Genomic DNA, 26,839 nt, shown 5'->3' on the forward strand with positions numbered 1-26,839 from the left:
GAAAATTACGTCGTACTTCATCGCCCGTAAAGTTAACTGCATACAAAGCTCTCGTCAGACCGAAATTAGAATATGCGGATCTGATCTGAAGCCCGCACCAAGAGTACTTGATCAGGAAATTAGAAAGAGTGCAAAACTTTCACCTTGGGGTTTATATACACTACCTACTCGCGTTTTTTTAGTGCGTCAGTTCTTCCCGACAGGGCCAAATGGAAAAAACTAGCTCATCGCAGAACTGTAACTCGCTTGAAGTTTTTGTATCAGCTGTACCACAGTCCCTACAAAATACCATGTGAAAAACTACATAACTGAGCCCCCATGCGGTCTTGTCGTACAAACCACAACAAAACGATCAAGCAGGCGTTTAGTAATCTTAATCAACATCAGTATTCCCTTTCTTCACATGCTGTATCAAAAGGGAATAAATTACCCAAAGAAGTAGTAAACGCTAATACAGCTGAATCGTTTGTTCAGTTTTTAAATAACCTTCCGTTTGATATGTAAAGTTCTGTTTACGCTGAACAGCTTTGTGTGGTTGATTCTCACGTTCACTTCTTTATGCATAGTGTTCATCTCATGTGTTGAAATATTGTATGTGCATAATTTATCATTTATAATGTTGCGTGTTTGTTATTGCAAAGCATATTTATTTATTCATTTTCTTTTGCTTGTTAATTATGGTTTACTACTTAAGTTGTCAATAGTTCTAAGAATTATTGTTGACATTGTTCTTAATGATATTCCCACTCCTGCTTGGGCTCGTGTAGGGCCTGTAGTATTTGTAAATAAATTTAAAAAATCCTCTTTTACTGTGTTTGGGACGATAGTGAAAGTGGTGGAACTTTCGTTCATGCCTTCTTCAAGCTTCTGGTCATTTTCATGTGCTTTGTTAAAAAGGCTAGTAGCGTCGGGGGTTGGACAATGCCCCCGAAAGCATTTACCTTGTCGGTGTCAGTGAGCGTCTTCTCGGCATCGCTGAGCATCATTGGCATTGTTTGCTCGCAGTCGCTATCAAAAACGGCGCATAATAGCGACAGTGATCTTAGACGCTGCCTGCGTTCAAGGTAATGGTGGCTGTCTCCAAGAGCGCGACATAGAACCCTGGCCACTGCAAGCGGCATGCATTGGCATTGCTGCGCCTTGGTACCGACACCAGCTCTGTTAAGCTTTACAGGGGGATTCTGAAGGTGTGTGAATCCGCTAGAAATAGACTCATAGTGTCCGCAGAACTACTCGGGAGATCCTGTAAATCGGAACGCCAAACTTTGCACATGGGTCGAATGCTGCACTTGACTGTCACTCAAAAAGGACAATTGAAACGGGAGCCTGTGTGAAACGCGTCCATTCACTGTGGCCTTCTGGCGGCCAGCCCTCATGCTCGTGAGCCCGTTCGAATAAAGGAATAGCGAGCTATCTGGACGATCTGGGCTCATTCGGATGGCAGTAAATGTCTGTCTCGAGTTTGTGTCGGCTTTTCCGCATATTTCGTACCAAACCCAGGGGGCAACAGCCTGTAGCTATCATCCAGGCCTGTTGCCGGGCTAGTTGGTTGTGGTTCATCATTTATATGGGTATAGCGCAGCACGACAAGGACACAAAGAGAGAGACACACAGCGCTAGACACCATCCAGGGAAATCACCGGTGACCAACAACTGAAGCAACAGCCGTGGATCAGCAAGAATAAGCTCTAGGTCTGGGAATCATCATTAGGGGCAAAACCTTAAGATATTGCCAGGCATCTTTAGAACTGATGCTTCAGAGCTAGTTGCCTTCAGAACTGTCGCGTGAGTTTGTTTAAATATATGTTGCAGAGCAACATAAATATTTTGGAATGAAGTGTGTAACTTTTGGTTGCCAGCTGGTAGCAGTGCAATGAAAACACTAGATATGCAAAAATACTCAAAGAAAAGAAAATTAAGAATATACACTTTGAGATAAATAACCAAAAAAATGTTATTTAAAAAAGTAATAAGTGTACAAAATGTTTCTGTTGACGCAGACAAAGAAAATGGGAACCGAGGTGCTGCTTCATTGCTCGTGCCATGTGGTAAAGCATTGCTTGGTTTTTCACGAGACACAAGTGTAGTTGTACACTTTTCTCAATAAATTTTTGTTTTTTTGTGATAAGAGCCTGCATGTCTTCCAATATATATGGATGTCCATTATGTGAATGATTTTCTATAAATCTGATGTCCAATAACTTCACTTTTTCGTCTAGCATACCTTCTTTCCATGAGCGACCTCACTCTGCAGAGGTTGGCATTTCACTGAATGCATCAAAGCATATTTATTAGCTTATTTGCACATCATATTAAAGAAACAAACAACATCACGCACAGTTCTAAAACGCATCGCACTGCTCTGAAGTGAGGGCCAAAATGCGCTCCAGGTCTTCTTGTCATAAGGAGAAGCTCTGCAGCCGGCGCCAGCGCATTATGCCTCAGCGAGGTATGGACGTCGCAGGTAACTAGAGTAGCTATAAAATTGTGCACAAAGGTCAGAAGCTATGCACTTGCAGCGGAGAAGGGAACTTGAGGCCGTGAACAAATCAAACACATGAATGGCTGCAGATGTTTCTGGTTGATACAAAGCACCATCCCCATAAAACTTGAAGCTGAGGAGCTGTCATCCTTGGGCTTTATGTTCGTCCTGACTCAATTCAAGTATGTTTGCAAGACAGTTTCGAGCGGTGCCTGTTTTTTTCAGCACAGGTGCGCACTCATGCGCAGATGATGCCGCTGCCATATGAGCGATTAGTGACACTAGATGTAGCCCTGCGTCTGATATAACGATACAAGCAACACAAAAACTGCTTGAAAGTGGTTGAGGAGGCCACTTTCACACTTTATACATGCGGCAAACCATCAGAAATAATTTTGTAGAGTAAGCTTTCCCTGAGTTCCATCTACAGCTTTCTGTTGACTAGCTGGCATAAATTTCTGGCAATTAGTACTCTTGAGCACTGCCATGTTGCGAAGCTGGCACATCAATTTGATATTTGACTAGCAGAGGTTTTTCTTAATACAGAACTTTGATGATACTATAGCATAACCTCGAGAGGCACACACTTTTGTCAAGTTAGCCAGCCAAGTGCATTTTGCCAACAACACACGCATATTAGTTTGCGCGAAAATCTGTCAAGAATCAGTATGTAGCCAAAATGGGCAAATTTAAATTGATTCTGAAAGTTGAGTGGCTGCATAAACTGCTAGAAATTGCTAGATGCACGAAAAACAAATTTCAGATGCCGAAATTCATGGTTCAAAGCATATATCACCGATGATTGAGTAGGCATCATAATGAAAGAGTTAAGTAGAGCCCCTCCCCCCCCTTTGTGAGTGCGCCACTGCTTTTATGATAAAGTACTTTTTTCACGAAGGAAAAAAATTTAGGAGGTGAAGCTCTCTTTAGAACAGGCATTCACAGGCGTCTAGAAAATGTCTTATAAATACAAAAATAGCATGCTCGCTCAAAGGGGGAGATTTCAGTTGGCGGCGCCTTACGCAAAGCTGCAACCGAAAAAAAAAAAAGAAAAGGAATAAACGCTACCAGCCGAACGTGCTCAGTGTCCCTGCTCTGTGACTGTGGAAAACGCGAGCAATGCATGCGACCAGTTAGTTTGGAAATCGAAAGGCCGACAAAATTCCCTTTTCTGCCGCAAGACCTTGGCAGTATGATTTGGCTCTCCGGCAATACGACATTATTTGCTTGCCTCAAGCAGCAAAGTTGTACCTCCTAAATGTTTCTTCCGCCGTGTTTTTTTTTTCCTGGTCCGAATTCGGCTTTTACTGCTCTAAAGGCTTGCTGCTTCAAAAATTACTCACTCCAAATTAATTTGATTGTTGCACTCCTGCACATTTTCCGAAAAGAACCCCCCCATGGGGTTGTACCAGTGCGTTTGTACCAGTACAGCCAAAGGAAAGAGCTACTCATTGCTAAGCTCTTGTACAGGCCACGCAAAACGACGGTCAAGGGGAACACAGAAAGGAATGACCTGACCAAAACAGCCACTCCCATGATGCCGACGACAGTCATCTGCATGCGTCGAGCTTAGTAAGAGTGCATCATGGCTTCTTGCGTATATTGTGTGTTTTAATCTTCAAACTAAGCTTAACAACTGGCATACAATTGAGACTGAGCTTTCTCATCACCACTTCCCTTTTTTAGAAGGGCTTTTTTCAAGACAATGTCCCAACACCACTTCGGCAAACTGTCTATTTATGTCCTTTTTTTGTTACCGTAAACAGATTGCATACAAGTGCGGGCACGCTTCATTCCTGAGGTGAACTGCAGCAAAAGCAACCTTTCCATTTTTTTCTGATGCACGGTTTGCACCTTGAGCACATTGCTAATTGCTGCATCGCTGCCACATCCTTTAGCAGCAGTCTTCTTGGCTGCTTTCACGCCCAAAGCCCACTCCACTGCATTTTGGTACTTTGGCTTTTGTGATAAGCGTTTGGTGAATTTCTTGTCGCAGCAAGCTGCACATGAAGTGGTTCCATAGGAACTCGCGAACCTTGCTTTCAAACCAGCACGTTTGCAGCAGTTTACAAAGCTCAGCGAGATAAGGACTCACCTTCTTCTTGACACCTCTAGTAAAACTCTCCCGTCGTAGAGGGCTTCAGGGAGATACTTGAAAATTTTGTTGAAGTAAGTGTACTAAAAAACAGACGGACAGAAGAGGCTGAAAAGGACAGCGCGGGACAGGTGGTTGCTCAAGACTTTTTTTACTTGAAACTGGAGCTGTCATTGACTTTAACAACGCATAGGTTCACAAAAAGATGTGCACCTATTTGTTGCCTTGTACAGCATTGACAAGCTATAATGGTATAAGCAGGTCTTCATATGAAATGCAGTTGCTGGCAGATCGAAGGGTTTCAGCTCGCCTAGTTGCCTGGCGAAGTGCATCACCACTGCCTCAGTTTGCTATTAATAACAGGAACTGCAGTTGCACGCTGCAAAAAACTGTTTTTTTTTTTTACTGAGCCAATATCGAAAACACTTCCCTTGCAAGTTTAAGAATACCTTTGAATCGCATATTCATCGCCAACTATTGTGTTGTGTGGATCATGCGAGAAGGAGCAGGAAACCAATAATTGTTACAGGGCCGAAAGAACAAGAAAATTTAATTACTAAGACACAGATAAGACAGACACAGTGCTACGTCTGTAAGGTTTTTCATTCCTCATTCTGTTTGCACTGTAACATAATGAATGATTGCCAACTTGCCCAGTTTACTGTACTCCTCAAGCAGACAAGTTTTCTGGGATGAGCGATGATTATTGCCACATGTTAATTGATGCATGGCTGGTTCTGATAGGTCATGAGCAGATTGAAATGCCTGTCTTTGATTTGTTTTGCGCACCTGTGCATTGTTGGCTTGACTGCCATGCTTGGCTAGACACCTCAGAACTTGTACCTACAAGAATTTGATATAACTTTTGTCTAAGTCTCACCAGAAGCATGAAGAAGCTGATACACTGTCTTGCACAGCCATCAAATCTGCTAGTCAGGAAGGAGATGATGATGGTGGCTTTTTGCGCACCATTATTGCATCCCACTTTATTACGTGACAGCATGAAGATGCACAAATTTGCCAGATAATCGTGCGCTTAGAGTGTCAGAGCAGAGTTATACCACAACTCTGTCCCACGTGTTGACATCCTCTTGCCTTTGAGACAAGAGTTCTATATCAGAAAAATACATTCTATGAGCTGCACTTACCTCCTTGTGATTCTGAGAAATATCAAGATGATGTCTTCTTCATTTGCCATGAGGAGCCCAAATCTGGCCACCAATGGTTCTCACAAATGCTTGCAAAAGGAGGCGAAATGTACTATTGGCCCAAACTTTCGGCGAGTATCAAGCAGTAAATCAAGTTCTGCCAGGAATGCCAGCACTAGAAGACACTATTCAATAAGCCAATTTGGTTGCTTCAACCCATTGACCCTCTTCACAAGCCATTTGACCCAGCTGACGTGGACATTCTCGGCTATTTCTCTGTGTCTCTGTCGCAGCAAACAGTTGAACAGATTATTTCGCACACTATGTCGGTATTGAGACGATTTTGCTAGTTGCACATTTACTAAATTTGGTATCACGTGACGTGAATAAATGTAGAAGGTAAACGACACATCTAAACGTGATAATCATTACACGGAAGTCATGTACGGTATCATTTATCTCCACCTCGTAACGTTGCGATGATTTTAAAGTGACATATCAACATTTCTCATTTGTGCTTCGCATATCATCGATTCCCACTGTACGTGGGATCTGCCAATTTTTTATGGTAGATGCTCTCTTTTGAGCAACTGAAAGCTTACCAATTGGAGTAGTGAGGAAAACATAGTGAAACATTTGTAATCGAAATTTTTCTATGTGGGGCAACTGTAACGCGCATATGCATCAGAAATGCTGCTAACAGAGGTGGTGTCTGTGTGCCAGTTTTCTGCTCATGTGTGCACTCCACGTGCTCACCATTGTGTGAAGTTTCACTAGTTGCCATGAAGACAGTCTCAGCTTGCGACTATTTTTACCTCATAAACAGCGCACAATATGCTGAGAATGGATAATGATATGCAGTCAATCTCGGATACATGAAACTCGTATACATTGAATTATTGGCTGTATCGAACAGTCTAGAAATCTTGATTTTCCCATGCAAATGTATGGAACCAGTGCACACTCATATGTGGAACGCTGTGGCACGCCAAAGCCGGTAAAGGGCCTTTTTCCTAGTAAATATTGAATAATTTTTGGCCACGTTCCAACAAGCTCCGATCCTTTTACATGGTGACGAAAAGGCGGTGTTATTCTATCGAGCTTACCTGGTTCCTTGTTCAGTGCTTGCGAGTGTATTGGTATGCTTGATGTGGGATCTGCAGGTCTTAACGCGTGAGCATGGTGGTTTTCAAAAAGACTGATTGCTGAGGATACCCAAATTAGAACGCACAGTTATTCCTCGATCTTGTTGCAATGTTCCCATTCCCTTTAACATGGCACCATGGTTAGTGCACTATGACATGCGCGATTGTAAAGCATGGCCATCGAGATGGGCAACTTCATGACATATTTTTGGTGTTTTTGATTTTAAAACGCATGTCTTGGAAACTACGCTTTTTCTAGCTTTTGGCTCGAAGCAGCAGCTGCCAGCTATGAAGCCACAAGTGGCATCGATATCACCAACATGTAGACTGAACTTTCTTCTCGCCTCGTTCCTGGTAAATCCTCATTCGAGAGTTGAACTGAGCATTGACCCACACATAGCGATAAAAATTATGACTGGCACTTGAAATGACCTACAGCATAGCATCGCATACTCTTAGGCCAGGTGACAACTTCAGTTGCATCCACGGACAACGGTGCCTCAGTGAATTTCATTTAATTTATTATTCGCAAGAAGATATATACATCGGCTTGTTAATAAAGGCAGGGCCCCGTAACTCGCAGAGGAGTTGTGAATTCTGCAACTAATCAGCATTTCCGGGTACCATATTGGACAACGAGCTACTTCATCGATGCATATGACGACGCAGCTGTTTCTGACTGCATCGACACTGAGATCATGGCTGCCGTTGCCAGTGCCGTGGAAGTGTTCTCTTGTGGCTACGAATATGCCAACGCCTTTGCTGCTGCCACTAACCAACTAACCACTAACCGAGCTACAAAGGTTTCATTGGCGTTCTGTGTCAATCAATGCTGTTGTGGCCGAAGGATCTGAATGTGCTTACTTGAAAAGCTTCGGTGATATTGAGAGTAAATGAAACTTTATGGTGCGCAAGAAGCAAGAAAAGTTTATGGACTATCTTCATGCGAAATAAAGTGCAGTAACTTCTAGTTTCCACCCTGTTTTTTATAATACTGTGAGCGAATCGTTATATTAGCGCTTGTAACTTGCTTGTTATATTGTTAACTTGTAACTAGCTTGTTATATTGGCTTCCGTGGCCTAATTCTTTAATTTAAGCCTTAAATATGCATATCATGTAGTTTAATTCATCGATATACCGAACTATTTTGGAATCCCCTTCGAGTTCGATATATCCAGGATTAACTTTACATCTGAGCTTGCTCACTGTGTGCCAGTGGGCAACTATCACGATTTCGTCATACTCCTGTATCAATCAGCTAAACAATCTTTTGTCAAACAATCAACGATTCATTTTGCATTACAATGCGTGCAGCCTGTGCAAGCACTTCGATGATTTTTCGAACTTCCTATCTGCATTATCTTTCCACTCTTGGTAATTGGTATATCGGAAACTTGGTTGAATGACCACGATAAGCATCTCCTTTGCTTTCCTAATTTTGTTGCTGAACACAATAATCATTCATCGAGTAGCCAAGGTGGAGCAGCACTTTTCACCTGTTCCAATGTTTCGTATAAGAGGATTGATTTTACTCTAAGCGTGGTTATTTGCAAGAATATCTGGATTGAACTGACGTATAACTTCCTCAATAACGACAACAAAAAACTGATAATTGGTTGCATATATTGATCACCTGTTTCACCAGAATCAGATTTCTGCTCCACTTTCTTTAATGTCACGGGGCATCTGTATTGGTTGATGCCTCGCTCCCCGACTCAGTGACCTATTTTTAGCTCAGCTTTGTGTGAAGCTTTTGGAAGGATTACTGGGTACAAGAGTTGAAAAAACTTTTAGATATGTGGATGATTTTCTGTTCTTTATGAATTGTCCTTTCGACCAGCTAGAGATTGAGTTCAACGTCCTTTGCCAGTAATCAAAGGGTGTCTTGTGCCATTAGAGATGACGCATGAGCTTCCACAGAATGGCATCGTGAGGTTTCCAGACCTTTGGTTGTCGCTCTGCGGGGATCACTCCTGTTGGCAATATGAACCACGTGCAAGTAAACCGCTACTCTCTCCTACCACTCAGTGCATTCAAAACTAGTGAAAAGAGGGATCGCTAAGCTTGGCTTTAAGAGTGCCCTAAAGATGTCGTGTCACCATATGGTCCAGTTGAGTTTCAACCAGCAATGAAACAGGCTGCTGGATGCAGGGCTTTGCTAGTTTCCATGGCCGAATGTATCTTGAAGGACTGGAAAAACGAAGCCTGTCCTGTTGTGACAACAATTGAGCAAGGGAATCGCAGAAGGCTAATACCTTAGGTACACGTGGTTTCCCATAATCTGAAAAAGATTGCGCAGCGGGCCAAATCGCGTGCGCTTTTTTCTGTACCAAGTAAGTTGGAACGGTTGTGCAAGATCACAGCGAGAAATGCAAATGAAAGGAGGGGGTGCCAAATAAAGCACAAAAACAACTTAGTGGGTTGCACTCTGTGTGTAGTGTATTGCCTGCTGCTATCTTGTGGTCGGGGTTTATTTGGTCAAACTGGTCGTTGCCTAAATTAAGTGCTGCGTGAACACCAATACAATGTTAGAAACGTGGCAGGTGGTTTCTTAGCAGTGCACTGTAAGAAGTGTGGTTGTTTTCTTTTGTTTGACAAATGCAGAATTTTGGCACGAAACAGAAATCAGCTTGCACATGAAATCAAAGAAGCTAGGGAGATAGAGAGGTGGGTAACAATTGTATTAGCATATTAGCATGTGCTCTATTGCACTAACAAGAAAATAATTTGATTTTTTTAGTGTTCGTCTTGACGCCTAGTAACAATCCTGTTCTACCGTGCAACAGATGGGCGCATATTTATTGTATTTTTGGTAAGTAGCCTTGGTATCGCAAAATAAAACTGCTGAAAGTTGTGCTATGTATCTGTGTGTGTGGGCCTTCTTTGTGTTTTTAGTGCACCATTACCATTCTTAATTGTGTAGGTAACAAGGTCAGGTTATAGGGAATTCTTATAATTTTGCAGGCATCACAAACTTTGACTTGTTGGGTGACTTTGGTCGTATCAAGTGGCTTGCCAGCTTTCCACTGGTGCTCACGTACAACGTGGTGTTTGTGGCTGCAGCTGCTGCTAGCCTGACCACCAAGGTGACGGCGACAGTGCGGACTGAGTTACTGGGGCGCCTGGCAGCCTGGGGCACAGCCACCCCATGGCCAAAGAAAGACTGACAAATATTTATTGATAGTTCCTAACTTTTGAAACTGTGGCATTACTTGTGTAATATATTGTGGTGCGACAACTTTTAAAGTATGAGCAACCTGAAATAATTGCTCCGGGCTCATCACCTAGTCACAGTTGGGCATGCTGCCGTGAGCAATAAATGCCACATGGCACGCACTGCAACACAGTGGTGGTGGGGATGTACACACGTGAATTTGTGTATTGAAAGAATTTGGCTTCTTCCAAAATCTGCATGTGAAGATATTCTTTGTACATCTGAGAACTATCTTTTCAGCTGCACATTCCTTATCAGGAGCAGTATTCATGAAGTCTGGCTACTTTGTTTTCCTTTACCATTGTTATGCAACTTCTGTTTCCCTAGCAAGCACTCTACACGGTAAAAAATGAAATGTAGTGTTTCTCAGTATGTTGTGAGATCATGCCTGAAATACTTTGTTATTGTAGTGTAATAATCAGAAGAGTATGATATTTTGCAAATGTGCCGTAAATGCTGCGTGCCATTTTGGTGGGCTCATTTATGGCATATGCTGCTTGCTCAGTGGAAATGACCTGACAAAGCAGAAAACTGGGCAAGTTGGTGTGTTATTACTGGAGAGTGTGCATTCAAGATGGAGACATAGGGAAGAACACAATACAGGCAGTCTAGTGCTGTGTTTTTTCATGTGTCTCTGCCTTGAGAGAGTACTGTCTGGTAATCAGGGAATGACTCTCCTTGCTGAACTGCTTGTACAGAGCTCTTACCTCACTGTGCAGTAGTGCTTGATGATAATTCATGTGACTTTTCGCGGTGCTGGCATGCACTGTGTTGCTGATGTAAACAATAATTATTCAAAACAAGACTCTGATTTATGTCACTGATTCTTGTCCACATAATAATTACCATTCTTCAGGTGTAGCAAACTCTATTGCATTCATAGTCAAGGGTCATAGTCGAAGCCTTTCACTCTGAACTGCCCTCAACTCTTCCATCGAGCGCTCAGGGCTAAGCTTCGCCTTCACAGGACCTGCGTCACAATGTGACGTGAGAGAGCACTTGCGTGACGTCCCGTGTACTTCCCGTTAGTCGAAGCCAGAGCAGGAGCCACCGGTGGTCAGGCGCTGGACCGCTGCTGGGTTGATCGTCTGTTTGTGCGTTCAATGCGAGAAGCCTGTGTTTCGTTTCATGGCACTTTGAACCACTGCCAACTATGAATCCTGGGCTTGAAGAGCGTTTGCGCCAAATTAGCGATGAAATGGGTTTTGAACCTTGCAGTCGCACATCATTTTGCAATGCTGTGCTTCGTGCCGAGGATGACAGCAGTGATCCACCACCACTTGACTCACCGGATTTCCATAACAAAAGCAACGACTACGGGTAAGGGTAAATGTTATAAGTAGCTTTTTTTGTTCGATACTTGTTCGTCCTCGCGTAGCTGCCACGCTTGCTGTGTCTCGCGTGTAACTTGTACGTTGTGCTGCATAATCACAAGCATACAAACGATTTCGTCATGACACTGTCTTTCATTCCGTGGTGTTCGTACGGCGTCCACAATAACGATGACTTAGGCCAACTTTCGCGAATGCAAATGTGACTGCGAGCTTAGTAGAGCAATGCCAATTGCCCTTGAACTAGTCTGCTGTCGCGACATACCGCAAGTTGCTCGCGAAAGTCCGAACTACTGCATAACTAGGCACGAAGAGTTTCGAAGTGTGTGCCTGAGCTCCACGGTGCTGCGTGCCCTCTATTGTGAGCTGCAGGAGAACGGTGTCGCGGTTGAAGGAAAAGTGCACAGGTAATAGTGTAATAAAAAAAACATTTTGAAGTTGCAGTTCCAGCAACGTCATCATATGTTTTCTTCTAGAAAATGTCGCTTTTCGGCGAATCGCTTTTTCAGGCAATGTATTTGGAAGAAGATTGAGCGACGTGGCAGAGTTATATTACCTGCGTGCGCAGTCACCGCCATTCGGAAGCAGTTCCCGTCAGCCAACTACGTGGGCTTTCGATGTCCATCTCTGTGAGCGCGTGAAAGTGTTTCATATCTTAACTTGAAATTAAACTGCAAGCTGCCCATGCAATCAACTTCACATCAATGATTTCAGCATTTATTTTTATTTTTTTCTTTAGGTTGACCTGTTTTGTGCAGGTTTGTTTTTTCCAGTAGACTTGTTATTCAATCTTTTGCTCCAAAATAGTTGTTTAAGAGAGTAATATTTATATCTTGCTCATTGCATTTACCGCTTATGATGATAATCACAGACTATTTTTATAGTCAACAGTTTAAAAGTAGAGGCACGATTAACAAACAAAAGCATTATACAAAGGAACTGATTGACATTTCTTTCCAGGACTCATGTAAGCAAGAAACGAGAATCATTTCCCAAATACTCCTATCTAGTCACTCTGTCAAACTTGTTATGCCATCTCAAGTAAATTGAACTCTTTTTGGGCTGCCTCCCGTAGCACACAGACTGGAGAATAAGATGTAGCTCTCTCGCTTGATTCACACAGTGGTTCCCTGTGTGCTGCTAGCCGTAGCTCACATGTAAAAGTAACATTTCACGGCACTTCATAAAAAGCAATCATGGCTGTATCGTTGCCCGACTGCCAGGAAGGCAGTTTCTTCAATAAAATGTGGCTCTCTCTCTCTCGATTCACCCAGTGACCCTCTGTGTGCTGCCAGCCGTATAGCGCACATGTGAAAATAACATTTGACGGCACTTTCCACAAATCAGTCATGGTTGCATGGTTGCCCAACTGCCAAGAAGGTTCGTTGCATTGCGCTTGTGTCAGAAGACTTAAGCTGCGTCGTCGCTATGGCTGCATTCTCTCTGCTTCAATGAGCTTTCGACGTTGCCTCATTCACCAGTGTCAGAAGCCTTCAGCTGTGTCGTCTCTTTGGTTTCATCCTATCTATTTCACTGAGCTTTTGACGTTATGCTTAGCAATTGCTTCGATTCAGTGTAGCTCTCTCGCGAGATTCACACAGTGGCTGTCTTTGTGCTGCCAGCCGAAGCACACACACGTGAAAATAGATTTGATGCCAGTTTGACGGTAGGCTTTTGATGCTGTGCTAAGTATTGGTGACTACCCGCCACGGTGGTCTAGTTGTTTTGGTACTGAACTGATAACCCGAAGGACGCTGAATCGAACCTGATCATGGCGGCTGCATTTTCAGTGGAGGCTAAAATGGTTGAAGTCCTGTACTTAGATTTAGGGGCATGTTGAAGAACACCATGTGACCAAATGATTTAGGGGCATATGAAGAACACCATGTGACCGGAATTCTTGGCACGCTCCACTATAACGTCCCTCATTATTGCATCACTGTTTTGGGACATGAACCCAAACCAGCATCATATGAACAAATGTATGTCACTTATTCGAGATCGATGGTGTTAGAAAGTGTGTGCGCCTCTGAGCAATGAGCTCCTCCGGTTATAGGTGAAGGACATATGGCCCGGCTTTGCTGCCTCGTTGCTTGTAAAGCTCTCCCTGTATGATGAAAGTTTGTGGAGGTCCATAGCGTGCTCCAACAGCTCTTCAACATATCCTGCATGGTGAAGAGAGACAAAGTCACTATGATGTCAGGACACATTTCTAGATAAAAGTAATTACCGTATTTACTGGATGGTCGGTCAACCTACCTTATGAGTGGTAATCCAAACTTGAAGGGGGAGGATTCTTGTGACAATAAAAATGTAATCTATTGCAGCTTGTGGCGGCCACAAACATGAGAAGCGCGCATGCTGTGGCATGGTTATATTATTATATTTCCCTTCAGGTTCTGCTTTTAGCGTATATTTATTGCACGCTTGTTTAGGAGAAGCTTTTTCCTTTTAGCTATTACCTGGCCATTGCTTGCTATCTGGAGTGCCACAGTTTGTTATAAGTGTGTCTCTTCAATTAACAGTCAACACTGCTTACCATATGCGCACCCCTTTTTTGAACTGTCATTACTAGCTGCACCAGGTAAAAGCTCCTCTGCCGTGGTGACATTACAGAAAGTAGGGGTCACCTTCAAGTCTCCTTATGTGAAATTATTGAAAACTAGCTGATACAGAAGCCAGGAAATGTATAGAAAATGTTAATTGTACTTTTTTTTATTAAACTAGAAAATTAACGAAGTAGTTGTCACCGTTACTAGGTGCCGGCTACCCCTTTCCACTTGATTGTTAGAAATAAAAAGTAAAAAAAACAATATAACATATACACATATAAACACAGACCTACATAGATGAGTTCAAAAGTTCTCATATGGGGAGAACAAATGCGTAGCCGCCACGCTCACTTTTAAGTATAGTTCGCTCAGTAGTGGTCACAAATCTTTGTTTCTTCGAAAAAGCGTTGCAGCACCTTCATTGCTTTGACATGTATTTTATTTTATTTCTTTTATTGGTACTTTAATAGTAATTGTGACATCAGTGTGAAAAAAAAAACAAAGATGAAAAGACAACTTTGTACCTGCACTAACCAAACCTACAACCCTCAGATTACATGTCCGCTCATTTTACTTATTTCAAGCTAGGAGTGTCAGTCAGCGCTGCCTGTTGCCACTGCGACGAGCGTGGGTCACTCATTTTTTGCCTGTAGGCGTCATGTAGCAGGTGATGTTCTTATGGCTGGCAGCTCACTAATATTCCCTGGCATTAAGTCTACCAGAATGAGACCCTCGGTATGAATAATAAAAAAAAGGACATATTCAAGGGCTTCTTTGTTAGACAATATTAATGAGAATTGACTGAAAATTATGCCAACGAAAGTATAGGGAATGTTATTAAAGTAATTGTAATGTAACTGTGAAGAGGTTTTTGCCTCAGTGATTATGTTGCCTGTAAAAAGTGTTGCGTTGCTTAGCATGTGGGTGAAAATCGAATCTAGAAACAGCGCAACCTAGAAGTGGTTACTTCGTAACTATGGAACCAAGAAAACAAGGACAGAAAAGAGCGCTCTTTTCGTCCCTGTTTTCTCGCTTCCGTAGTTATGAAGCAACTACTTCTAGCTTGCGCTGTTCCTACATTCAGTTATTTCCTACCAACTTGCCTAAGTTTCCACGCTTCATAAGGAAAAATTAGGGAGGGAGCATTTCACAATGCAACAGAAAGTATTGTCAGGGGGTCGTAAACGGAAAACGGAAAATCCGATTACAGTAGCAGTCTTGGACTGATAGCGGGGAACGGAGCGTCGGTCGTCAATCAACTCCTCACAAGCAGCGAAGTGATCGGCATTTGTACTCTTGCCATCGAATGTTCTAGCATTATCGCTGGCGGTGGCGTGGTCCCAGAATAATCTGTACAGTTCGCAGAGTGGGCGTGATCTTATCGAAATGATCTACTAAAGTCCGGAAGCTTCTCGAAAACTGCAGGCGCCGTTTGCGCTGAGAATTGTGTAGTGTTTTGGGCAACAACAAAACTTGAGAAATAGAACGTGGCATTTCCCCCCTCCGAAAAAGGCATCGTCCCGATGCTTTAACTAAGATGAAGGTACAACAATAATGCAAGGAAGTACAATGAATAAATTACGATACAATAATAATGCAAAAAAACACTGTTTCAGTTTGTTAACGCGCATGAAACGGCTTGAGGTGCACGACATGGACAACTTCAGGTCGCGATCAGCGTCGTTGAGAGTTCGTGATGCCGTCGGGAACAACCTCGTAATCAAGTGGGCCGAGACGTCGAACCAACCTGTACGGTCCGAAGTACCGTCGCAAAAGCTTTTCACTCAGTCCACGTCGGCGTATCGGCGTCCACACCCAAACATGTTCACCCGGCTGGTATTCCACGAAGCGTCGTCGAAGATTGTAACGGCGGCTGTCGGTCGTCTGTTGATTCTTGATACGAAGATGCGCGAGTTGTCGGGCTTCTTCGGTGCGTTGAAGGTACTCACTCACATCGAGGTTTTCTTCGTCGGTGACGTTGGGTAACATGGCATCGAGCGTCATTGCCGGGCTCCTTCCGTAGACCAATTTGTATGGAGATATCTGCGTCGTCTCCTGCACCGCCGTGTTGTATGCAAAGGTCACGTACGGAAGAATGGCGTCCCACGTCTTGTGTTCGACATCAACGTACATTGCCAGCATGTCGGCAGCATGTCAGCATGTCTAGCCGCTCGGTGAGGCCGTTGGTCTGTGGGTGGTACGCTGTCGGCCGGCGGTGGTTTGTGTGGCTGTATGCCAAGATCGCTTGAGTTAAGTCGGCAGTAAATGCCGTTCCTCTGTTGGTGATATGGACCTCCGGGGCGGCGTGACGTAGGACGATATTTTCGTCGAAGAACTTAGCTACCTCGGATGCACTGCCTTTTGGCAGGGCTTTTGTCTCGGCGTAGCGGGTGAGGTAGTCGGTAGCTACCACGATCCATTTGTTTTCGAAAGCTGACGTCGGGAACGGCCCGAGTAGGTTCATACCAATCTGCTGGAAAGGTCAGCGAGGTGGTTCAATTGGCTGCAAAAGTCCCGCTGGCCTTGTCGGTGGTGTCTTGCGTCGCTGACATTCCCGGCATGTCCTCTTATAACGAATGACGTCGGTGGTAAGACGTGGCCAATAGTACTTTTCTAGTATCCTCGCGAGCATGCGAGAAACACCAAGGTGCCCTGCTGTCGGATCGTCGTGCAGGGCCTGCAGGAATTCTGGTCGCAGACCTGAAGGCACCACAAGGAGGTACTTGGTTTGAAGCGGTGAAAAGTTTTTCTTTTGGAGAATACCGTTTCGCAGGAAGAACGACGCAAGTGTGCGCTTGAATATTTTCGGGACTTCGGTGGTCCTGCCTTCGAGGTATTCTATTAGGGCCTCAAGTTCCGGGTCAGCCCGGTGTCGTTCAGCGAAGTCGTCGGTAGTTATTTTTCCCAAGAAGTAGTCGTCACCCGCGTCGTCGGGTGGTGGTTGGTCGACAGGCGCACGAAAGAGACAGTCCGCGACGGAGTGTTTTTTGCCGGACTCGTAAACGAAGGTAATGTCATATTCTTGAAGTCTCAGGCTCCATCGTGCGAGGCGATCTGAAGGGTCCTTCAAGGTGGCTAGCCAACACGAGGCGTGGTGGTCGCTCACAAGGTTGAAGCACCTGCCGTAGAGGTAGGGGCGAAATTTCGACGTAGCCCAGATGATGGCAAGGCACTCCTTTTCTGTTGTAGAATAATTGGCTTCTGCTTTGGATAGCGATCGGCTGGCGTAACGAATAATCCTTTCAAGTCCGTCAGCCCTCTGCACAAGAACGGCGCCAAGACCTACGCTGCTTGCGTCAGTGTGTATTTTTGTCTCGGCAAATTCGTCGAAATGGGCAAGTAATGAAGGTGTCTGGAGGCGATGTCTAAGCTCCTGGAAAGCGTCTTCCTGCGGCGTTTCCCACTTGAACTCCACCTCGGCCTTGGTAAGGTTAGTGAGAGGATCGGCGATGCGGGCGAAGTTTTTCACGAACCGCCTATAATAGGCGCACAGGCCCAGAAATCGGCGCACCGCCTTCTTGTTAGTCGGGGGCGGGAAGTCGGCGATGGCGGCTGTTTTCCGTGGATTGGGACGAACTCCAGACTTGCTAGCAACGTGCCCCAGAAACAAGAGCTTCTCGTACGCAAATCTGCACTTTTCTGGCTTCAGTGTGAGTCCGGACGTCTTGATGGCTTTAAGTACAGCTTCAAGGCGCCAAAGATGCTCGTCCAAACTCGAGGAAAACACGACGACGTCGTCCAAGTACACAAGACAAGTCTGCCATTTCAATCCTGCCAGTACTGTATCTATAACGCGTCGAAAAGTTGCAGGCGCTGAGCAAAGACCGAAGGGCATCACCTTGAACTCAAAGAGGCCGTCCGGTGTTATAAATGCCGTCTTCTCTCGGTCTCTTTCGTCGACTTCGATTTGCCAATAGCCAGTCTTGAGGTTCATTGATGAAAAGTACTTGGCGTTATGGAGCCGTACAAGTGCGTCGTCTATTTGTGGGAGAGGATACACGTCCTTTCTTGTGATTTTGTTCAGGCGGCGATAATCGATGCAGAAGCGTAGGGTCCCATCCTTTTCCTTCACTAGCACCACGGGGGACGCCCATGGACTCTTGGATGGCTGGATGATGTCATCCCGCAGCATCTCATCAACTTGTCTCTTCATGGCCTCTCGTTCTCGCGTCCAAACCCTGTACGGACTCTGACGAAGTGGTCTGGCATTTTCTTCGGTTATGATGCGATGTTTCGTGATTGGGGTCTGCCGAATTTTTGATGACGAGGAAAAGCAACCTTCGTATTGCAGGAGCAGGGCCTTGAGCTGTTCTTGCTTATGGTTCGGAAGTCCGGGATTGACGTCGAAAGCTGTGGGAGAGGCTTGGTTCCTCTGAGCAGGTTCCGCAGAATCGGTGAGGGCGAAAGCACTGGTGGCGTCCACAATTTCTTCGATGTGTGCGACCGTTGTTCCTTTGTTCACATGTTTGTACTCATTGCTGAAATTCTTGAGCATAACCGTTGCTTTGCCTCGCCGCAGCTCTGCAATTCCTCTTGCGACGCAAATATTTCGGGTGACCAACAGGTGCTGACTGCCTTCAACGACGCCTTCCAAGTCGGGTGAATTTAGGAGCGCCGACTGAAATAATGACGCTGGAGCGAGGCAGAATGGTGACTTGTTCTTCCAGCACATTCAAGGCATGGTTTTCTAATGGCGTGCGCGGCGGTAGTGCTTCTTCTGTGGATAATGTTATCGACTTTGTTCTTAGGTTGATGACAGCACCATGGAGGCATAAGAAGTCCATACCAAGGATGACATCTCTCGAGCAACGCTGTAAGACTACGAAGTCTGCAGGATAAATACAGCTGTTAATGGTGACTCTTGCTGATCAGATTCCTGCAGGCGTTACGAGATGACCTCTGGCTGTATGGATTTCAGGGCCTTCCCAAGCTGTCCTAACTTTCTTTAACTTTGCAGTGAACGACCCACTGATGACGGAATAGTCGGCTTCAGTATCGACGAGAGCGGTCACACTGTGGCCGTCGATAAGAACGTCGAGGTCGCTAGTTCGCTGTCTCGCAATAAAGTTAGGGGGTGGCGTCGAGTCACGGCTGCGTCGGCTTGTTCCGCTGCTTCCATTTTGCGTCATCAGGCCACCTTCAGTAAGTGAGCTTTCGCCATCAGGGCTTTGCCTGGTTGGCGTTGTGTTCGGAAAGCTCCGTCGCGGCGTCGTCGTCGTCGGAGGATTTTCGGTAGTTCGTCGCACAGCAACCGCACCTCCATCGGTTGCTGCCCTTAGTTTCCTGGATACGGGCTAGGAGACCAGCCCCGCGTTGGGCCAGAGTACTACCGTTGGTGCGACGACATGCGGCAGCTGGGCGACGGCGAACGGGAAGGACTTCATGGTGTCCATTGAGTTCCTGTCAGGTAGTCGGCGACGTTACGTGGCCGTTCTCCTGGCTGTGGACGCAGTGCATTGACGACGAAGCCACGCAGTCTCATCTGTCGGTACTGGCAACGGCAGTATGTGTGTCCGGCCTCGCCGCAGTGGTAGCAGAGCGGGGGGTGGTAAGGGTTGCGCCAGAAGTCAGTTTTCCTTGGCGCACTGCACTGGGCCGCTGGCGAACGGTAGGACGTCGGTGGGGTGGTGGCGGCGGTGGCGTCGGGCGAACGAAGTGCGATGGGGTGGCGTTTTGGCGTGCGCGTGGAGGAGGGGCGTGGCGGCGGGCTGCAACAGCATAGCTCATGGCTTGCAGCTGAGGCTCTTGAGACTGAGGAACGCCCAGCGATTGCTGGATCTCCTGGTGTACGACGTCCGCGATGGATTCCACGTGAGGCTGCGCTGAAGGAAGTAATTTTCGCAGCTCTTCTTGCACGATCGCTCGGATCGTCTCACGCAAGTCGGTGGTTCCAAACCCTTGAATGCCGGCGTAGCTTGTAGACGAGAAGCTACGGTTATATTGCCGCGTGCGCATCTCGAGCGTCTTCTCTATCGTAGATGCGTCTGAAATGAATTCGGCGACCGTCTTTGGCGGGTTCCTGCTTTACTCCTCGCATGAGCAGATGGACCTTCTTCTCCTCGGACATGTCGGAGTCAGCGTGGCGGAAAAGTTTTATCATGTCTTCCGTGAATAGCGCCACGTTTTTGTTTGGCTTCTGCATGCGGGTTTCGAGAAGAGCTGCGGCCTTTTCCTTGCGCACCACACTTGCGAAAGTGGTGAGGAACCTGGCGCGAAAGACGTCCCACGTTGTAAGGCTTCGCTCTTGATTCTCGAACCAGGTCCGAGCAGAATCTTCTAAGGCGAAATACACATGCCGGAGCTTGTCATCGTCTGTCCAGTCATTGAAGGCGGTGACGCGATCGAACCTTTTGATCCAGCTTTTCGGGTCTTCCAGTGGCGAACCGGAGAAAGTTGGCGGCTCTTTGGGTTGTCGGAGCAGGAGTGGTGCAGGGTGCACGGGGGCGGTCATGGTTGCAGTAGTTGATGTCGGGATCCGGGTCTGCCTGGCTGCTTCAGGAAGGGGCCCGTACTCTGGTTGTAGTCCCCACTGCCGGCGGCTTGTTCGATGTTCAGGGTTAGCGTCCGTGTCTTCTTTGCCGCTTGGCCTGGGGTCGCGGCTTGAAGGGGGCGTCCGGAACATCAAAGAAGCAGCACCTCCACCAAATGTCACGGGGTCGTGACGTGGCCAAAGACAGGAGACTTTGTGTTGGAATTTAACTGTTTATTTGGGCGAAACTGTGACCGGTAAACGGAAAATCCGAATACAGTAGCAGTCTTGGACTGATAGCGGCGAAAGGAGCACCGGCCGTCGATCAACTCCTCACAAGCGGCGAAGTGCGTCGGCATTTATACTCTTGCCATCGAATGTTCTAGCGTTATCGCTGGTGGTGGCGTAGGTTCCAGAATAATCTGTACAGTTCGCAGAGTGGGCGTGATCTTATCGAAATGATCTACTAAAGTCCGGAAGCTTCTCGAAAACTGCAGGCGCGTATTGCGCTGAGAATCGTGTAGTGTTTTGGGCGACAACCAAACTTGAGAAATAGAACAAAAAGCCAGACCCACCAATGAAAGGTTTCCTTTCGCCCCTATTTCCTCAATACCAGATAGCCTACCAGATAGCCTACCAGATAGCCTCCGATTTTTTTTTTTTCAGCTGACATGAATGAAGTAATACTTTTTAGTGTGCTTGAACTTCGTAGACTGCCCTTCTTGCATTTTATCTTGCAACAAATCTAATGATCAGTGCTAATGCCAGGCAACCTTCGAGAGGAGTTGTTGAGGCCAATCAGTAGAGTGAGCACTGGGATATCAAAGAAGTGTCAGCATCCACTCATGTGCAGCCATTATTTTACCTTCAAAGATACTACTACAATTTTTATTGCTTATGGTCTCGATTAACTTCTCTAAATACTTCTTAGTGCTTACTGTTTATCAGTGCACTGGAGAAAATTTAAGTGGCCGATATACATAGTGTTGTTGCAGCAAAAAATTCAAGTATAATGTTGACAATTAGCTACAGCTCAACAGTGCACTAGTGACAGTTGCATGCTCGATTGGATCAGGAGGAAAAGCGCTGCTAGAAAGCTTGTAGCTCCTAGCAGTCTATATGCAAGGTGAATACCTGAATTTATGGTGCTTATTATTGCATTGGGCTGTAGCAGAAATGCTAATGCAGCTTCAGTTAATCAATGCAGGGACCCTCTAGGTGCATCTCTCCGCAACCAGCTGAAAAAAAATGGAATCAGCACACTCCATTTTAAAAATCGCCGAAAATACGGCTTAAGTATGCTATCACAAAACAGTCAGTTCATGAGCTAAGTCTAGGAATTGCTTGGAAGTCTTATATAAGGTAACTACTGTATTGTAAAGTAACTACTGTACTGTAAAGTAACTACGCGTTCGATGCTCAGGAGCATCGAACGTGTTATTCGAAGGTCGTAGGTTCGATTCCTTCTCACAGCAAGTTATTAATTCACCTACTTTTCTTTCTTCCTATTTACATTACATTGGTTCTAATACCTTCCCCTATACATTCCTTGGCATTATTGTCTGTTAGATCTCATAAATATGTGTGTGTGTGTGTGTGTGTGTGTGTGTGTGTGTGTGTGTGTGTGTGTGAAACTCAAAACTACAGCTGATAGACGAAACCTCGTGATAATTTCAGGCGGTTTAAACAATGTCTTAAATGAAGATACAGCAGGACTAGCAACCACACTGGCGAAAGGCGTCGATGACATGCGCGCCACTTCTCCTAAGGTACAGGTAGTGATATGCACGATACCGGAGGTACCGGTGCGTGATAGCAACCTGCAAAGAGCGGTTGTCAATGCAAACCAAGAGATATGGTGGATGAGTCGAGAGAAAGGCTTTGAGGTGGTGGAAATAAACACAGAGGTGCATAGGTGGGGTGGTTTTCAATGAGACAGAATTCACTTCGATGGGCGGCTAGGTCATGAGGTGGGTTGGCGACTTGCAGGGCGCGCAGTAGCTTTGTTGGGGGACAAGCGAGCCCTTCGGGGTGCAGGATAGCTAGTAACGAGGAAAGCAACCAGGGAGACTCTTCGACAGGTGGTATGGACAGATACGATTCCAAAGTGGCACCAATATCTAAGATAAGTAGAGTCCGGGGCATAAATAGACGTAGCCACGAGCGCCGAGCCAATTCAGACATAGGGTATATAACATGCAGGGTGGTAGGAACAGGCTGAAGTGGGAAGAGATAGAAAAACAGCTAAGGGAAGAGAGGCCGATGGTATACGGTTTTGTAGAAACACATCTAAGGGACATGGAACAACCTCCGAACAATCCGGACTACGCGTGGGAATATTGTAATAAAACAGAAGGCAGCAGAAAGGGGGGTGGTATTGGGGCATTCATTCATAAAAGTACCGACTGGCAAAGGGTCAAGCAGGAGTGCAAGGAACATTTATGGCTAAAAGGGAAATTGGCAGGTCAAATGACACTCCTTGGTTTCGTGTACTTCTGGACGGGAGCAAAGGCCAGAGAGGAAAACCAGGCAATGGTACAGTGTATATCAAAGGACATCCAGGAGTTAGGAAGAGTGCGAGATAATTATACTAGGAGACATGAATGCGCACATAGAAGATATAGATGGACATACCGACCCGACAGGCAAAATGATCACGGATATGTGTGAAATGCTTGATTTGATCATTTGCAACAGTACCGAGAAGTGTGAAGGGCAAACAATGTGGGAGGTAGGAAATTAGCTGCAGTCGACAATAGATTATGCGCTGATGTCACATAGGATGTATGATAAGCTCAGGGGAATGCACATAGATGAAGGTGGCTCCAGAAGTCTGGGTAGGGATCACAAACGTATCAAGCTAAGTTTTGGAAGGGCAGTGAAAATGGGAAGGAGACAAGATGAGCAACTACAGAGAGAGAGGAAACTTTATTAGAACTTGGCCGGCAGCTTGGTCTTGGTGGCCTCAGATGGCGGCGCTGAGTCCCTGAACTCGGGCGGCATCTTCGGCCTGCCGGACAGCCCAGAGCTGGTCGTTGAGCTCCGAGCTTCTGAGCGCCGCCTCCCAGCGGCGGCGTCGCCGACGGAGAAGGTCCCCCGCGGCACCCGCAGACGGGACGGCGGCGGGAACGAGTGAGCTCGAGGCTTCCTGTTGCCTGGTATTGGCAGCCGCCATAGGCGCATCGCGAACGGCGGCCGTTTCTCGACCATTGTTATCGGCGCATTCCCAGAGCATGTGGCGCAGCGTTGCTCTGTGCCATCATGCTTTACATAGATCGGTAATGTGTAAGTGCGGGTAGCAGTGGCGTAAGACGACCGGGCTGGGGTTAGAGTGGGTTTGTAGTAAGCGATAGCTTACGGCATCGTGTCTGTTTAATTTGTCATGCGGTGGCGGGAACTTTCGCCTTTCCAGTCTGTAGTGTTGCGTAATATCTCGGAACGTGATGAGACGATCACCTCACGACCATTGTGGTCTGTGTTGTCGCTGCGTGTCTGTCAAGGTGTCTCGATCCGGCAGATCAGAAGCCCCGTTCTCGGGAGCGGAGGCGGCGGCCACGGAATGTGCCACAGCTCGGCGAGTGAGACCTCGAGCCGCGGCATGGGCCGCCTCGTTGCCCGGAAGCGGGACATCGGTGTGTGCCGGGGTCCAAAGGAGGAAGACTGTTAAATTTTGTTGTGGCGATCGCGACGCTGAGTCACCATCACCGCACCTCTTAAGGATGCGGGCCGCTTCCCGCGGCCGCGCGCGAAGCCGCGGATTGCTGCCTGCGAGTCGCTGATTACGATCGTAGCGTTCGGCACCGTGGCGATTGCTAGGGCTATCGCGGCTTCTTCGGCCGCCTCCGTATGTCCCGTGGTCAGCGTGGCGCTCACGAGGCATTTGCCCGCACGGTCAACGACCGCAGCGGCGTGTGCGTGTCTCCCGTCACCATATCTCGCGGCATCTACGTACACAACTTCGGCGCTAGTGCCGTACTTCTTTTGAAGGTCACTAGCTCGCTGGTTACGGCGCCCGACGTGGTGCGTCGGGTGCATATTCTTAGGAAGCGGCGGAACAATTAGGCGGTCGCAAACCGAGGCAGGAACATCCGCTTTTTCTCCCTGCTGAGTGTGGTACCGGATGCCAAGTGACTCGAGGATGTGTCGACCCGTCTTAGACCCCGACAAGCGTTCGTTTTGTGAAACGACATGGGCCTCAATTAACTCGTCGAGTGAGTTGTGCAGTCCAAGTTCTAGTAACTTTTCAGTGCTCGCATTCAGCAACTACAGAAAAATTTTTATTCAGAAAGGCAAATTGAAATAGCTACTAAACAAATTGAGAAAGTCATCACGGAGGATAATAAAACAGTGTGGACATACACGAATCCAACAATTAGACTGTTTGAGCTAAAGCTTGCTAAGACGCGTGACAAGTCACCCCGGCAAAGAAGACACAAACCCAAAAGTTGGTGGGATGAGGAAGTTAAGAGAACCATAGCAAAACGTCAGGAAGCCTCTAGGGAACACAGACATGGTAAGCAGCAGGGTGAACCGACAGATTATGTTGAAAAGAAATGGGAAACCTTTCTAAGCTGTAGAAGGGATGCATCCTTTCTGATCAATGAAAAGATTAGAAGAAAGGGAGCTCAGTGGCTGGCAGAAGTACAAAAAAAAAGATAGAAAGGTAAATGCGAAATTTTGGAACCATCTAAACTCCCTAAGAAATGAGACGAGCCTAGAGCAGAGGTTTATAACTACAGCCCAAGGTGCTAGGCTAGAAGGGGACGAAGCTATTGAATATATAAGAACAAGGATGACAGAAAAATTTCAACAAAGAAGTTCTTTATGCACCACAATAGACAAAGATGAATTAAGTGGTGCAATGGCTCAATTTTCACAACGAGAGTGGAAAAGGGCTGAGATAGGGGTTCCTAGTAGTACATAAACAGGTCCAGATGGCATTCCAATTAAGCTGATAAAGACATTAGGTCCGTAGTCTAAGCAGGTTTTGAGAGAGGCAGTGACCAAACTTATAATCGATAGTGAAGTTCTCGATGGATAGAAACTTAGCAGGATGAGCATGATCAATAAAGGAAAGGGGGACAAAGCTGACATAAACAACTACTGTTCTATAACAGTGACATCAGTGGTCTACAGGCTGGCGATGCAGATTATAAAAGAAAGACTGCAGGCATGGATAGAGGATGAGGGGGTGCTGGGGGAACTGCAGAATGGGTTTCGGAAATACAGGAGGTTGGAAGACAATCTGTTTTCACTTACGCAGTGCATCGAAATAGCAGAAAAGGAACACAGGCCCCTGTGGCTAGCATTTTTGGATATCAAGGGAGCGTACGATAGCTTGGTTCAAGAGGAATGGTGGGGAATACTGGACACAGTAGGCGTGGAACATGTAGTCACTAATCTTTTACAGGATATCTATAAAGGTAACAAAATATTTATAAAATGGGAAAAACAGGTATCCAAGCCTGCAGAGGTAAAACGGGGGCTTAGACAGGGGTGTCCCCTGTCACCCTTATTATTCATGATGTACCTACAAGGACTAGAGGACAAATTAGAGGGAAGTGGACTGGGCTTCAACCTCTCTTTAGTCAAACAAGGAAAACTCATTGATCAGGCACTACCAGCAATAATGTATGCAGATGATATAGTGCTAATGGCCAACAACAAGGAAGAGTTGCAGAGATTGATGGACATCTGCGGTAATGAGGGAGATAGGCTAGATTTTAGATTCAGTAAGGAAAAATCAGCAGTCATGATTTTCGATGACAACGAAGGTAGTGAGCTTAGAATACAGAAGGTCACGCTAGAGATAACAGATAAATACAAATATTTGGGCGTATGGATAAGCAATGGGACCCAGTACCTGAGGGAACATGAAATATACGTGATGACTAAAGGTAACAGAAATGCAGCAGTGATGAAAAATAGGGCACTGAGGAATTACAATAGGTATGATGTTGTGAAAGGAATATGAAAAGCAGTCATGGTTCCTGGGCTGACGTTCGGCATTGCGGTCTTGTGCATGAGATCAGAAGTTCAAGCAAGATTAGAAATTAAGCAAAGTGGAATAGGTAGGCTTGCCTTAGGAGCTCACGGGAATACACCAAATCAGGGAGTACAAGGTGATATGGGATGGACATTATTTGAGGGCAGGGAAGCTAGCAGCAAGATAAACTTTGAGAAGCGATTGAGAGAAATGGGGGAGGAGCGTTGGGCTAGGAAGGTTTTCAGCTACTTGTACTTGAAGAATGTCGATACAAAATGAAGGAAGGGAACCAGAAAATTTAATGGTAAATACTTAGAAAACAGCAGGTGGCCAGACCAAAAAGAACCATCGGTTAAGAAGAAAGTGAAGGAAACGGAGACCGACATGTGGAGAATTGGCATGATTAAGAAGTCCGC

At 46.0% G+C, this 26,839-nt stretch overlaps 1 protein-coding gene across 13 annotated transcripts in view; it reads left to right on the top strand.

The window, feature by feature from the left end:
* The window catches only part of lili (LMBR1-like protein lilipod), a 742,764-nt gene that overhangs the window by 708,070 nt on the left and 7,855 nt on the right, over positions 1-26,839 (top strand). For 6 of the 13 annotated variants that reach the window (XM_075894083.1, XM_075894062.1, XM_075894072.1 and 3 more), the window contains one exon: positions 9,836-10,909. The exons of 2 other annotated variants lie outside the window; for them this stretch is intronic. In XM_075894083.1, the coding sequence (XP_075750198.1) occupies positions 9,836-10,038 (203 nt within the window). In that variant the 3' untranslated portion in view covers positions 10,039-10,909. Of the gene's footprint in view, positions 1-2,000; positions 7,380-9,475; positions 9,582-9,611; positions 9,684-9,835; positions 10,910-26,839 lie in introns of those variants that run through there. 5 more of the 13 variants (XM_075894058.1, XM_075894064.1, XR_012895090.1 and 2 more) reach the window with 4 other exon arrangements.

Source organism: Rhipicephalus microplus, chromosome 4, assembly GCF_043290135.1.
Source record: "Rhipicephalus microplus isolate Deutch F79 chromosome 4, USDA_Rmic, whole genome shotgun sequence".
Classification (NCBI taxonomy): domain Eukaryota; kingdom Metazoa; phylum Arthropoda; class Arachnida; order Ixodida; family Ixodidae; genus Rhipicephalus; species Rhipicephalus microplus.